General features: G+C 29.3%; 3 protein-coding genes across 3 annotated transcripts in view; 2 read left to right on the top strand and 1 right to left on the bottom strand.

The window, feature by feature from the left end:
- Positions 1 to 5,573, bottom strand: part of LOC146533076 (uncharacterized) — a 31,791-nt gene extending 26,218 nt beyond the window's left edge. Inside the window, exons 1-2 of the mRNA XM_085196474.1 lie at positions 5,152 to 5,573; positions 4,675 to 4,866 (exon numbers count right to left, since the gene is read on the bottom strand). Coding sequence (XP_085052600.1) covers positions 4,675 to 4,786 — 112 coding nt within the window. The 5' untranslated portion in view covers positions 4,787 to 4,866; positions 5,152 to 5,573. The remainder of the gene's footprint in view (positions 1 to 4,674; positions 4,867 to 5,151) is intronic.
- An 829-nt stretch (positions 5,574 to 6,402) lies between these two features.
- On the top strand, positions 6,403 to 8,257 carry LOC146533075 (uncharacterized). Its single transcript, XM_085196472.1, has 6 exons — positions 6,403 to 6,627; positions 7,119 to 7,150; positions 7,232 to 7,317; positions 7,678 to 7,766; positions 7,843 to 7,966; positions 8,045 to 8,257. The coding sequence occupies exons 1-6, from the start codon at positions 6,582 to 6,584 to the stop codon at positions 8,193 to 8,195; spliced, it is 528 nt and encodes a 175-aa protein (XP_085052598.1). The 5' UTR covers positions 6,403 to 6,581; the 3' UTR covers positions 8,196 to 8,257.
- A 405-nt stretch (positions 8,258 to 8,662) lies between these two features.
- LOC146533074 (uncharacterized) lies at positions 8,663 to 14,136 on the top strand. The gene is made up of 3 exons (XM_085196473.1): positions 8,663 to 8,874; positions 8,958 to 9,077; positions 9,635 to 14,136. The coding sequence occupies exons 2-3, from the start codon at positions 8,980 to 8,982 to the stop codon at positions 9,786 to 9,788; spliced, it is 252 nt and encodes an 83-aa protein (XP_085052599.1). The 5' UTR covers positions 8,663 to 8,874; positions 8,958 to 8,979; the 3' UTR covers positions 9,789 to 14,136.
- Positions 14,137 to 15,346: the final 1,210 nt, after the last annotated feature.

The following is a 15,346-nucleotide window of genomic DNA, read 5'->3' as shown; positions in this document are numbered from 1 at the left end:
CTCTTGAGAACAGAAAACAAATCCTAAATATAAAAAAAAAATCTTTTAAAATATTTTTACATAATATATTGTTGGTATTCTAAGATGGTCGTTGTCTGCCATTTAAAAAAAAAACCTAACGTCATGCTGACCATTGATGAAACGATACGCGTTCAGAATCGAGTACCTACGTATTACAGTTATTCTATTGTAAGTTGTAACGTGTTTTCAAACAAAACAACTTTTTAAACATAATGGCACGTCTAAAGTTCTTGTAAAAAATGTACAGTACGAATTTAGATTCCTTGTAAATACTAGTTATATTAAACTCTTAAGTAATGACTTCGAGGCCTGTCGTGGAGCAGGTGCAAATTCGAGTAAACGCGATAGGTAGTAGGTTCGATAGAGAAATAAAATATTTATTATTTTTATTTCCTAGCTGTGGCGAGGCTCTAGAATTCGGTGGTGGGGAACGTGAAGTGGAGTTTATGAGTACTAGGTTCCCAGGTTCCATCTGCCTACCCTGCTATGTGCGAGATACAGAATAGAGCTAAAAAAGTCAAGACTACTAGATAACTACTATCTACTGAGCAATTATAATTATAAAGTTTTTTTGTGTACAGTACAGTGTTACTCACAAAGGTATACTGTTATTAACGTGGGTGTAAATTGATAGTCAAACATAAAAAACTGCAGATTATAATTTTAAGTAGTTCATGCATTAATTAAAAATGATGTTAAAACTTTAATTCATATTAATTACTTTAGTACTGTCAATACAAGAGGCGCAATAGAACGAATTCACTTGTAACCAACCAACTGTTGTTTCAGCCGGCCTTTAAAAGTAACGTTTATTATAGTTTAGTCTAGACGTTTTAATATTACAAAATAAGTTGAATGTTCGATATATTATTTTTTAAAAAAACGACTCCATAAGCATCTTCGCGTTCTTGTATCTCCTACAAGTTTTGTCACAAAGGTCTCGCGGGTCAATGCCCCGTTTGGCGGGCGGGCCACATTTTAAAATGCAGCCCGAGTTTAGGCACAAACATTTGTTATACAGCCTAAGTACCTAAATAAAATACATAAAGAAAAGTTTTAAAAATAAATATTTGAAATGTTTTCAGAAATATTTTTTTATTTTTATTTATTTGTATAAGAAAACAAAAAAAAATAATTTATAAAAGTGAAAACGAAATCGAAAATATTAAAAAGGACCGTGTGACTGTGTTATGCTCTATTATTTTGTTTGAACGCTGCCTTTCAACGGTATCTGTGGTATTTGTGATTGTTTTATTGACCGTGAAACCAGTTAGCCCAATACCTACTACAACGTACATTTTCAAAGTCGCCATATTAAATGCACTTATTTCATTTGCAATTTTGCAATTTTCCATATTTATAAAATAAAAAAATATATAATTTGACATCTTATTTAAAACATATTATTTTTATATTTATTTTACTGTAAACAACGACTTTGAAAGTTTTATGAACAATAATATAAAACAATAAATGTATTTAATAAATCATTGTAATATGAATACGCCTTCGAGAGTTTGACAATCAATACAGCGGATATTGGGTTAAGGCTGTCCTAAACAACTGCATATGTAAAAAGTGTGTTACGAAATCTACTAGCTTCGCTTTCATAATACGTTTAACGTCTACAATGTCTCTAAGGTATTTTTTTAAGTAAGCAACCGTGGGTTTATTTGTGTTTGGCAGTGTGTCGTTTTTATAATATTCAAGAAAACGGCGGTTCTTTCTATCATAATTTAAAATAAATAACATATATATATCTCAATTATATTTAAAATTTGATTGCATCAATATAGAAATTCAATGATTATTTAATTGCATACGAAACACACATATCACGATTCACACACGATTGCATTACTCCTATAATTCATTAAAAACGAAAGAAGATGAAGAATTGTAAATAAAACTTTCAAAACTTCATTCATTTAAATATCTAATCTTTCCTCGATAAATGGACTATCCCAAACAAATAGATTTTTCAATCCGAACTAATATTTCCAGAGATGAGCGCGTACAAACAAACAAACTCTATAGTTTTATAATATTAATAATACATAGTATATTTACTTCCGTCCAATATTATTATAAGGAATTTAAAAATTTGTTTAAAGCATAATTTTTTTGCTCTATCGCCGTATTTCCGTTAGGGTTTTACTTTTCATCGTGATACACTTCACTCACGTGTGAAGTTCACACACGTTTTTTTTGTAATGTAAGATAATCTAAGATAATCTTTCTATCTTTAATATAAATAATGGGGTAACAGGTAACGGATTATCTCTATTCTATCTCAATACAGTAAGTCATTCTAAATTTGAACTAATTTTATTATTTCACGGTTGTTGATGACTTTAAATTTTTTAAGATTTGGATAATTCTAGAATTGGGCCGTGCGTGGTATAAGGGTATAAGCGTGTTGACTGTGATCGCGATAGTTTGAGGACCGATGCCCACTCGAGAAAATGAAATATTTAATATTTTCATATCCTAGCACTGGTAACAAGGTAAACGTGGCATTGAGATCTGCTACTCAAAACGCAATACCACCAGAATTCGGCGGAAAGTAGGGTAGTACTATCTTAACAGTAGGTTGGACACTCTGTTCTATTGCTTAGATTCCCAGGTTCCCTCTGCCCACCCTGCTATGTGCAGGATACAACGTGAAGCTAAAAAAATCTTTTGCGTCACTATCGCAAAGATATAATGTCGAAAACGAGCGCCATAATTAAAGTTTAAAAAAATAAAGCGACACCTTTGTTTGTATCACATATAAATTAATGAAATAAACTGTAAGATGAATAATTTGAATATAAAAATATAATAATTCAACACTTACAATAAAACAGTAGATTCTTTGGATTACTTAATTAATAGAGTGATACATTGTACTAGTTTTCTATAACAAGTTATACAGTAAAATTTGTTTTAAAATATTTCAGAAAAAATATTCAATTTATTATCTAAACAAAGTCTCTTTTCGATCAGATCCAACTCACCAGAACGAGGAAATATAAAAATATTAAATATTTTATTATCTCGAATGGGAATCGAATCTAATGTCGCGTTTACAGTGGCACACTTGTGCCACTTCGCTGCGACGGTCTCGGCCGAAATAATAAAAATTTATAATCGAGTTCTTATTTAAGTAAAATGTACATTATTATATTACAAAGTCAAATTTTAAGATAAAGTAAAATTTTAGGTATGTAGAAACAAAATAAAACTCTCTGATTGTAAATACGACGGTTGTAGGTTTGATCCTAACTAGGGAAATGTAATATTTTAATATCCTTGCTCTGGCAACAAAAAAAGGAAAAGGTGGAGGTAAATTTTGCCACTCAACACACAATGCGTCCAAACTTGACGAAGATGTAAAAAATAGTGACTTTAATACTGAGTTCCCAGTTTCCACTGCTTACACTGCTATATATGCAGAATTACTGTATAAAGTGAAAAAAACAACAAGTTGCTATAGCAATGCAAAAATTAACATACCAACCTGTTCAATACACAGTACAATCAATACTATATTGTCCTACTAACCTGTTAAGTAATTATGACAGTTCATGACAGTACAACATTATGATTTTTACTTTGAGTGTGGACAATATTATAGTTATAATAAATTAAAAAAATAAAAATTGTTATTAGATAAAGGGCATTTCATTAAAACATTCTTTTCCCCACATACCATCCAATTTACAAGAACATTGAGGGTTGAGTGTCAAAATAATGTGTATTAATTACCTCCACATTTTAAAAGAGTATCTTATATAAATAATTCTGAATATACTTTTATTAAATTAGTGAATCAATTTTACATTTTTAAATATAAATTATTATAAAAGAAAATACATTTAAAAATATTAAAAAACCACTCTTCCGAGGGCGGGACAAGGGTCCAAACCATCGGTGGCTAGGACTCCAGAGAGAGAAACCTCCACAAAATATGCGCAGTCTCAAGTAACACTGCCTTCTGTATCCGGTTCTTGATCATATATTATTATTAGATTGTTCAGTTTGTTGAAACTAATGTCAAGACATTTTGTTCTCTATTTGACTCCCGATTGTGTTGACTTTGTTATGATGTTGACTGGCAGAACTCAACTCCACTTGGGAGAATCAATCACCTTAATTTTTTTTATTACCAGAAGTGATTACTCTTACTAGCGGTGATTGACTCAACAGCCATAGTGTTTTATGTCAGATACTGTCCCAATGGCCAGAATGACCTCAATATTGATATTTTCTAAACACATGTAAAACTGTGTCTAGTAAAACATGGTGTTACTAAACATGCCAGTTAAGCATAAAACACAGTTTACTAACAAGTATAATTGTCCACTAAATACCAATAGAATTAATGATTCTGTCAATTACATTAGTAGTTAAACATTAGTAGTTAAGTACTAAACTAAGTAATGAATAAGTTGTGTAATATATTGCTAATTAGTGCCAAACCATTTTGTTAAATATCTCATTGTATGGTTGTGCAATCTGTAATGCATATATATAAAATTTACATGTAAATTTTGCCAAGAGGTATTTATTTTCATATATAGCAAAAATACAGATACATACATTCACGGAAAACAAAAAGATTTTCTTTAGAACTTCCATTTAATACAAATAGTTAGAAAAAGTACTTACAACTGTAAAAATGTCCCCAAGTAGGCAATCCAACAGCAACAGCACCAACCACAAAGCAAATAAAGCCAAGTACAACTACGGCTATAGAATATAGAGCTTTGCCGCTGGCCATGGCTACATGTTAGCCAATCTCACTGTATCTTCTAGACAGCATCAGGATATATATTTAGGACGAATTAGCTTTCCAAACATCTAGAACAAAATAACAATTTATATTTAAAATGAATTTATACATAATTATTACATTTTAATAAAAAGATACACAAAATCTAATAAGTAATACAATCTCTTGTAAGATATGCACATTTAATTATTACATTTTTGTTATAAGAATCCAAGTAGAAAAGTATTATGAATTTAACTTCTTATATCAAGAAAACATCAAAGGCTTAGAAAAATTATAAAGTGCTTATTGAAGCATATAGCATGTAATATCAAAAGCTAGATTACAGTTATTCAAATGTTACTTTTACTCACGTTTTCTTTATAATTTATCACGATATTAATAAATACCACTCATGTATACACTAATTGATTCTAAATTAATTTACATCGAAATAACATCTCTTTTTAACAGCTCTTTATGCATGTAACATTTCATTCGTTTTCACGTGAATGCACAAACAATGTTCACAACGAAATTTGAACCTACACGAGACACACCTTCGCTTTAAAGTCGATTTTTATTTCACTTAAGTAAGTAACTGTTTTATAAACTATATAAATAATAAAATTTGAGTAATAACAGATTATTTTTTTCTCAAAATGTTAAATATATATACGCTAAAGCGTATTCCATATTCTCACGATACTCTCACACTTTTACCGCGCGCGACGTAAATTCTTACTGAATGTGATCAGTAAATAAACTGGTTTTTTGAGTTCACCCGACAGCCGACACCGTTGCTACACAACAGATAATAAAAACTTCAAAGCGCTGTCAGCTGTCACTTTATTTACAGACAATGTTAAGTTTGTGATTGTTTTATGTATAACGGTGATAAATAGTACGGCATGGTACTTCTATGAATTATTTCATTTTTATATAATTTTACCGTTTTAAGAAAATATGATTATCTAATAACTTAAATGTCTATTTAAAATTTAACCTTAGTTTTATCTGCATGGACCAAAAATTTTAATATTTAACTAATAATTATTTCGCGTATTGCGAAATGACCATGAAATCTGTTTTCATTTTGATTTTCTGTAAAATATTTTTTTTTTTTTCAAATTGAATACAAACTTGTAGTTTTAATAAATATTGTACAAAAATAAAATATATTTTATTAGAATTAAAATAACATGTATTTTTAGGCATAGTTATAGCTTGTTAAAAGTTTAAAAGGATATTTTTTTTTAAAGAATATTATTTTACATTTGAAAAATATCTATTTTTGTGGTCTTTGCTTTTCAATATGATAAAATTTAAAAAATATATTAGAAATATGCCGCTAAATAATAAATGCAATATAATTAGCGGTGTGTTGTCGTGATTTATTTATTGATTATTTTAAATAATTTTGTATGCATAACTATAACCATAACATGATTGTGTATAATGATGATTTTGTATAATTATCAAAAGGATTTTAAGTTTATGATTTATTTAACATAAAGATTATATATTTTTCATATTTCATTATTTAAATCAAATCATTTATTACTTACATATATAGTTTATAAGTCTAATAGTTATTTAAATATTTCGGGTAATGTCATTCCTAGGAATACCATTCGAGGTCAATCTATTTTAGTCGCCGCCTAAACAGTGGGAATTCTCAATTCATTTTAAACTTACGTTAGAATTAGAGTTAAATCTATAAAGATTACAATAGTTATTACAGTGTTATCCTAGTTATATTTTACTTAAAATATTTATAGTAAAAAAATATAATAATATAAAAATGATAGTGCTATTTGTGATTCTATCATGCTTGTTGGCAAATACTTGTAAGTGTATTTAGCTTTTATTCAATATGTGTTTATACTTTTGGTGAATTTAAAATATTTTCGTAATTCGAGGTCGAGAATCAGCAGACATCAGTTTTATTAATATTATTATTGAATTTATTAAAAAAAATTAAATTAATAAAAAAAAAACTATGTCTTTATTATACCAGTATAAAATACTGGACTAGCAATATACCAGTACAATTTTATTTTAACCGTTTCCCATATTTAATAATTTCATTAAAATTTGTTTGAAATGATTCAAATTAAATTATAATAATTACTTAACTAAAACTAGAATTTCGATCAATAACAGCAAAATATGTGTAAAATTATGAACTATTTCATATATAGGTATTATAAAATAATTTTATGATATTCTATATTCAGTAGGTACTTAGTTGCTATCTTGTAGCCATATAAGTGAAATACGTTAGTGGTTTTTTCTTTACGGCTTATATTTAATATATAAATGTATTTCTTACATGTAGTTGCTGAAACAACCAGCATAAACGTTGAAAAGGTATGTTATACATTTATTTAATACCGATATGTACGACATTTAACTATATCCTTAATTATTAATTTCGAATTAAAATTTTAGCATATCGATCAAGGATGTGGAGAACTTGGAGATTGTATTAGTAATGGCACTTGTGCTAATAAATGTGGTTGCCATAGTTCTGCCGCGTAAGTTTCCACATTTTCTTTATTCTCAAATTTAATTTCTCTTTTTTAGTTTCACGCTGTAACCCGCATATAGCAGGGTAGGCAGAGGGAACTTAGTGTTAGGATACTCTGTTCCCCACTTTCCACCGAATTTTTGAGGCATTGTATGTTGAGTGGCGGAACTTAACGCCTAAACCAAACTTTGCCTTGATACTGCAGCGAATAAAGAAAAAATATTAATAAACAATAACTTTGTTGGAATCGAATCTACGACCGTCGCGTTCTAGCCCCACACTTCTGCGCCACGTAGACCTTGTTATTATCAAAGTCCATTATTTTATTTGAGAATATGTATATTTCATTAGCCATCTTGTTTTCCAGAGTTTTATTTTATAACGAAACCCTAGATAAGTGTGTAGTTGATGTAAAAAGACTTCTAATGGCATTAACAGAAAAATATAATACACATGGTAAACATACAAAAATTAAATATGTAATAATTCTTATGTAAAAGTGAAATCAGAGTATGTGTACTTAAATTTTCAGACAATATCCGTCAAGAAGTTGATAAAGTGTTTAAAGGGATAATATTCGCCGCTATACTGTTTATTACCTGTGCTGGATTATGTATGATTACAGCATGCTTATATTGTTGTCGTATTAATTATATGTAAGAATATATTTTTAATCTAATTACTTTTATAATATTTAAAAATTAAAAGCTTTTTATAATTTTTAAATATTTTAGGGATACCCGCCTCAAAAATGACGTAGAAGCTTTAGCCCACAAATTAAAAAGAGATCTACATTTAAGGAGAACAATTAAAAAAACGCCAACGCAACCCGGAGCTGAAAATTGTAACATTGTTGTAGCAGATGCTGGTGTTTTTGTAGTCTGATATATAATGTTATTTATGTTTGTGTATTGTTTAATAAATAATAAAGTTAATTATTGTCTTTGTTATACAACTGGTTCACCTGAACCGAGCGTGAAAGCGAGACCGCGGCCTAAACGACAGATCACGATCGCAGGATCGGCTTAAGCGTTCGGATTGTAACGCATATATCCTTTCATTGTTGCTTGTAATTAAATATTACATTGTCACTTGTAATGAATCTGTGTCATTTAAGTAAAATATATTTGAATTGACGAGTGCAAATAAATTTAGTCATCAATAAGTGATAATAACTCAATTAAATTCATAAAAATATGCAACTTATGCCAATTTTCTTATGTCACTATCATATAAAATCATCGTCCTGAAACCGATTTTACAGGTAATTTGTTAATTTTTATTTAAATGCATGATCATTTTCTATGGCAACAAAGCCTTTAGCTGCCATAGAGAATAATCTAAATATAATAATATATGGGAATAAAACATTTGTGATTTGACACTTACAATCAAATGAGTAAATGTGTTCTGTGCTTACAATTTACGAGATCAATGAAATGAAATGTTTATTGTGGGGAATTTGTTTAAAATTTAAATTATTATTTTGTTTTATACTTTTAAAAATGTTTTTATTAACGCAAAACTCATTAATATAGGGCAATGATTATATCTTAATTTTTTGGTACGTATATATCATTAATATTTTTTAATTTATTTATCATTCGTTTAATTGAATAAATTTTTGATTTGTATTAAAACTTACAGTGCTTAAGCAAGTTTCTGAAAAATGGATATGAGTTCAATGGAATTGGTAATTGCGACATTATGTGTATTGGTGTCCATGGTGCTGCTGAGTTGCCTGTGTTGTTTATGCATGAAATTTAGGTAAACATTATTTTTTTTTATTAATTATTGTAATAGCCAATTGCAATTATTGAAAATCTAGAGTCATACATTATTTAAAAAAAAAAAATGCTATAAAAGTAAGATAAGTGAGATGTATATCATCATAAATAATTTTTAACCCATTAATATTGAAATGTAATTTTTCTAATTAAGATGTTTTCCTATGAATTAAGAAAAAATATCTTAGGATATTTTATTTACTTCAGTAACATAGTCTCAAAAATTTATAATAATATTATAATTTGTCTTGATGACAAGTGTAACCTGGGAACCTAATGAGAAGATACTCTATTCCCAATAACATACTTCTATTCCCCAATTTCCAACAAATTCTGGAGGTTGTGTGTTGAGTGGTGGAATTCAATGTCACTATGTGTCTTGTTAGCAGAGGAAAAGAAATATTTAATATGGTGTGTGTTGTGAATGTAAACCCAACTCACAACCTGTCATATTTACAGACGCATGTTTGCCCTCTATGCCATGCTACATTTCCTTTTATTTTATAGTAGTATATGATGTTTTATATAAATTTTCAGTGATTTGAAAATGCAACGGTACATTGTAAAGACAGCAAAGAAAAGAGGGTTAAATGTCGACTTAGAAAAACTTGACCCTAAATATGTTGGGAGGTCACCTTCAACTAATGAAAACTGCACAATTATTATACCAGATGTTGCCATCATTCTGTAAATTTTTTTACAAAGTGTTCTTATAAAAATTTAACAAGCATATAAGAACATCAATATTTCTGTATAAGAATGCTTAATGGTCAGAGTGTTCGAATGGTTTCCAAGAGATGCAGGTTTGAGTCCTGCCACATAATTTTTATATGTTATCCAAAAATATTTTAATTTATGTTTTAAGTACATATAAACACAAACAGTACCCATTTTTATATTTGCAGTAAGTGATATGATTTAAATGTTAATTCGTTTTTATATATTGAATAATTTAGCCTTAGATGGTGTTGTTACTGCCTATATTCTATTGCCTACTAAGATATGAGTAAATTTGTATTAAATAAGTATTTATATGCTTACAAAATTTAAAAAATGTAATTAATTTTGTCCCCTGTGATTGGTGCACAAAATTGTGAATGCACAAAACATTTAAGGTCTTATTATTTTTAACTTTGATGAGGCTTACAAACAAAGTCCTTTTATAAAGCAAATGTGATGATTTTCTTTTTCATTTTTATAATTATATGTGTATTTCTTGCCAAAAATTGTGTTCACATAAAATGTACATTAGTAACTCCAGTTAAAAATATTTTTTATTTTTAAAATGGTAAAACTAACATGTATAAATATTTCGTTAGTTTTAAGTAATCATTCTAAATATAGTGTCTAGTGTCTTTCAATACTCTTCAAAGTTCCTATTGTCTAAATTACCTATAGTTTATTATTTTAAAAATATTATACAGGGTGGAATTGTCAGCGCCACTTTAAATGAAACCACAGTTTTAACTACTCTATAAAAGCCTAATATAACTCGGAAAAAAAATAATTCTCAAAAATGAAAAAGTTTTTTTTCAAACAAAACAAATAATAAAATTATCGTTTTAAAATAAAACGTCATTTGTAAAGTATAACATAGGCACACACTTACCTGTCAAAGCGGCAACGTCGCATACGTATGTGTGCGTGACACGAAATACAGGTATGGATAAAAATCGTGAAATGTAAAAAAAATCCTACGTCCAAACCGTTGAGGTACCTTGATTATTTTTTTTATTTTTGGGTTTGAAATATTTTACCCTATATGCAGTTTCAGTAAAAGAAGCGCTGCCTCTTCCACCCTGTATACTATTTATCTTATACCTATATACACTTATAAATAGGTTATATCCATAAATTACATCACATTAATGGTATGATTTTTGTCACAGTTTGTCGTATTTGTTCTCATAAATACCCACCTGCCTAGTGTGACGTCACATATTTTGCACCTAGATTTATATAGAAAACATATTCAAACAGTTGTTCAGATATTATTCTTGGTCATGCTAATCTCATGTTTAATACCAAAATATTGTATTACACATTTGATGTCATGGAAATAAGGATTTCCATCCCTTGCCACAATTCGGCTCGGACTGTCACCACCCTCCTTAACATGTGATGTAATTTATGAATGGACCCAAATTAATAAATTAATTTCTTCTATGGGATTCTGATCTCTAGTCAATAACTTTTTGTGCCATATTTAAGTTATATTTTTTTTAATTGTACTAAAATAGTGATCTTGGTACCCCTTGTAAAGGATATTATTCAGGACTTATATCAATTATATAAGTTAGTATTAAATTTAAATAGAAAAATATGTTTTTTTAAGTAAAATTATTCAATTAAGATTATGATTCTTAATTTAAGGAATAACTTAATTTCAATGTTTCTTGATAAATTTAATTTCTATATTTCTTCTGGTTATTGGACCAACTCTGTCACCAATTTATTTTGCAAAAAGGTTTTATTTACTGGAAAACATTCTACCATATAGTATAGACATACTATATGTCATCCCTGTATGGGCAAAGGGAAATATTTTACAACCTCAAAAAAGATTTTTTTTTTAATAATAATTGATTACTTAATTATATATATATTTATAAATGTTATTTGGTATGACATTTAGAAGCTTACATCATGGCTATTTACGGTTAAAAGTCGGTTTAGTTAAATTTCACTTGGGCACAAAAAATACGTATTTTTTACCTGGGTTTATAAGTATTACAAATTACCTGTCAAATTAACTGTATTTCCGTGTTCTGAAACATATTCTAAAATTTATAAATAGTTATTGTAGGATTGTAGTTTTTTAAAGTTTTACATTTTAAAATCGATTTGTATTTTAAAAAGTTTACTGCCTAAGAAATAGATTTTAACATTATTTACTATGGTATGGTTTACGTTTTGAGATGAAAAGTTCTTTAAGCTTAATTTGATTTGTATTCTTTACATATTTTTAAAAAAAAAATTACTTATTTGAAATATTTATTGACAGTTATTTTATTGACTTCTCGGATAAGCATTGAAATATAAACAAAGTTTTCTTTGTCTATACACAGAATATTTTTAAAACATTTTTTTAAAGATTTTTTAAATGTTTTGTCAATTTTTATAGCTTACTGAAATTTTAAACTATCACTGTATTATATATACCTATCCATCCAGTAATAGTGAGCTACTTTTGGTAAACTTTATTTATAAAGTCAACTATGAATAGTTTATTTAATAATTACTTAAATAATAATCAGTAAACTTTCATTGTAATGACAGTTAATGCCCTATTTCTGTCAAATATAGACATATTATTTAAAATATTTCACAGATTATACAATTAAAATTTAGATATTTAGAGTATAGTAATCGAGAGATAGATTTTGGCCTTCTATATTGAATGTATATATCTTATATGTAATAGAATTAAACAATACTTAATGAAAATATAAGCGCACATAAGTAATTATTAGACGAGTAGAGGTAAAATTTTAAATTTAATATCTCTTTATATTTATAAAATTTTTAATAGAACTATTCCATGCCATTTCGACCCAGGAAGTGCTATGTAAGTATATTGTGAACTTGTGGAGGTCTAAAGGGCAGAATGAATTCATGATAGTTTATCATAATATGTTTTTTATATGCATCGATCACGATGTCCATGGCTGGATAAGCGCTGCCTGGGCCAATTGGCGGGAGGTTACTGGTGTGGTCTGCGATCGCAGAATACCGCCCAAGCTCAAGGGGCTGATATACAAGAGCATCGTCCGACCGGTTTTTTTATACGGCAGCGAATGTTGGCCAGCACTATCTCACAGCACACTCAGGAGCTTCACGTCACGGAAATGAAGATGCTGAGGTGGATGTGCGGCGTAACGCGGTCTGACCGCATACGCAACACATTCATTCGAGGTAGTCTTGGGGTCCGTGACGTAGCGGATAAGCTCCAAGAGAGTCGCTTGAGATGGTTTGACCACGTTACGCGCCGGCCTAAGAACTACGTCGGACGCAAGTGCCTTTCTATACCAGTCCCTGGGGTGCGACCTCCCGGACGCCCAAGGAAGCGCTGGTTGGATGTCGTGATACAGGACATGAGAGCCAATGGTCTAACCACCGAGGATGCAAAAGATCGTGCAAAGTGGAGTAGGTTGTGTAGGAAGGCAGACCCTGGCAATAGCCGGGATTAATGCCAGGAGGAAGAAGAATATGTTTTTTATTTCTGTTAAAATTTTAATAGTATTATACTTAAAAAAATGAAACTGTGCCTGTTTATTCTGTATATTTAATAAGTATTTATTGTTGTAATTTATATATAAGCACCTATTACCTAAGCTGTTAACGCAGCACCTTAAAAAAATTAAAACATACATTTCGTAAGTAATAGAAATACCTTATTGTAAAAAAAAGTCAAGTTCAAAATGACAATGTATAATTTTTTCCATTTCTAATAATGACTTAGGCTCGTATTTATAAGCCACTCTCATGTCCACGTCGATCTTGAGATGCCGGTTTCGTTCATAAACTATAATATATGAATGATCACCTGAATATAAAATATGAGAGTGGTTTATAAATACGGGCCTTAGTACTTTTATACAGTATTTGACAGTATGTTAATTAATATGTGACATTATATTAGTCTTACGAAGTTATAAAAATACATTCAGAAGTTAACACTAAATTTCTCATTTTTTTACTATTAAATTAAACACATTAGATTTCATTGTAAAAAACTTCAATATTTACCCAATAGATAATGAGACTGACAGACAGTATGAAAAATTTAGACCAACATTTTTTATAAACACTATTAGTGCACCAAAGAAAACTATTTCTGTATCGACGTTCTTTAACACATACCTCCTCGTATAACAGTATTTTACTATTGTCTATTTATAGGAACACTATGTCTACAGCATTTCTATTAAATAGACTTTATATTATATACTTAACTTATATATATAAATAAGCACAATATAAGATAATTTTAAATCAGTCCAAAATATACTGATCTTAAATAAAACCACATTGGTCTATACTGTTTTTTTTATTTTCTTAATTAAAATCAATCGATCAGCTTCACGGTGTATCCCGCACACAGTAGAGTAGGCAGAGGGAACTTAGTGTTAAGACACTCCGATCCCCATTTTCTACAGAATACTTCAGGCATTGAGTAGCGTAACTCAACGCTGCGCTTTGCCTAGGCACTAGAGCGAAGAAATATTTCATTTCCTCTAGTGGGGATCAAACCCTCAATCAGTCATGTTTACTGGCACACTTTGTGCCCCTGCGCCACAATTGGTGCATTTCCTATAAGAATTATAAAAATATTTACTTTATATTTTTCAATTTTGAATATTGAATATTTTTTAATTAAAAATGTATCTCACTCATCTGGTTGGAGTATGTAAAGGTTTGATTACCTTAACTTCATCTTTGAAATAGCCGAAAACTATAGCATGGAGTGTTTACTACTTTTTGCCTATTTTAACAAATATGGGAAATTAAAAAAAAGCATTAAAAAGCTGCCTTGGTGCAGTGGGACAGCGTTCGATTGTAAACGCGATGTTTGTAGGTTCGATATTTATGTTAATAAAATGTATGGGATGGGCACAGACTACTCGACCCCATGTTTCCAATATAAATTATTGAGTGCTAACATGGATTTTAAGCTCCAGAGTAAAAAGGTATTTAATTCTATATAAATTATGTAAGAACTAAAGTTTATCTTAAGTAAATTACAGACATCGATTATACTTCACAATTCTTTTGTCCATGTTAACCATTTCCATGATGTAGGGGAATTGTGCTCAAGATGGCATACTATGATAAGATGACACACTACCAATATTGATGAAACTAATAGCGCTAAGTTCGATCTTGTGACGTTTTAGAGAGTGTCTGTAGATGCAGCTAGTGCTTAAATTCAGTATGGGTGCAAATTAATGCAGATGGGCAAGTAATTCATGTTTTCGTTATTTTCAATTGCAACAAATTTTTCTTTCGCTTTTGCTTGATGGCGAAAAGACATGTAAGATAAAGATTTTCTATTTGAACTAATTATAAATGTAAAATAGGATTATTATATGACACAACTAACGCTAAAAGCGCATCCTAGCCTATAACCTTTTGTCACAACGGTTAAAATTAAATTCATATATCTATTGGGTAAGATGACATACAAAACGTGAGTATAAGATGGCATACTGTCTTACCCTTATAAATAGAATCGATGTATTTTTTTTG

Source organism: Heliconius melpomene, chromosome 13 (genome assembly GCF_056956725.1).
Source record: "Heliconius melpomene rosina isolate 202511_hmr_F chromosome 13, ASM5695672v1, whole genome shotgun sequence".
Classification (NCBI taxonomy): Eukaryota; Metazoa; Arthropoda; class Insecta; order Lepidoptera; family Nymphalidae; genus Heliconius; species Heliconius melpomene.
Note: the sequence above shows the minus strand (reverse complement) of the source record. Positions and strands in the feature narration are given on the sequence as shown.

Bases quoted from the DNA above. Each gene is read 5' to 3' on its own strand.
- LOC146533074 (XM_085196473.1), top strand. From the start codon at position 8,980: ATGGATATGAGTTCAATGGAATTGGTAATTGCGACATTATGTGTATTG. The intron at 9,078-9,634 runs GTAAACATTATT...ATAAATTTTCAG, and splicing joins TGTTTATGCATGAAATTTAG to TGATTTGAAAATGCAACGGT.
- LOC146533075 (XM_085196472.1), top strand. From the start codon at position 6,582: ATGATAGTGCTATTTGTGATTCTATCATGCTTGTTGGCAAATACTT. The intron at 6,628-7,118 runs GTAAGTGTATTT...TCTTACATGTAG, and splicing joins ATGCTTGTTGGCAAATACTT to TTGCTGAAACAACCAGCATA. The intron at 7,767-7,842 runs GTAAACATACAA...TTAAATTTTCAG, and splicing joins AGAAAAATATAATACACATG to ACAATATCCGTCAAGAAGTT.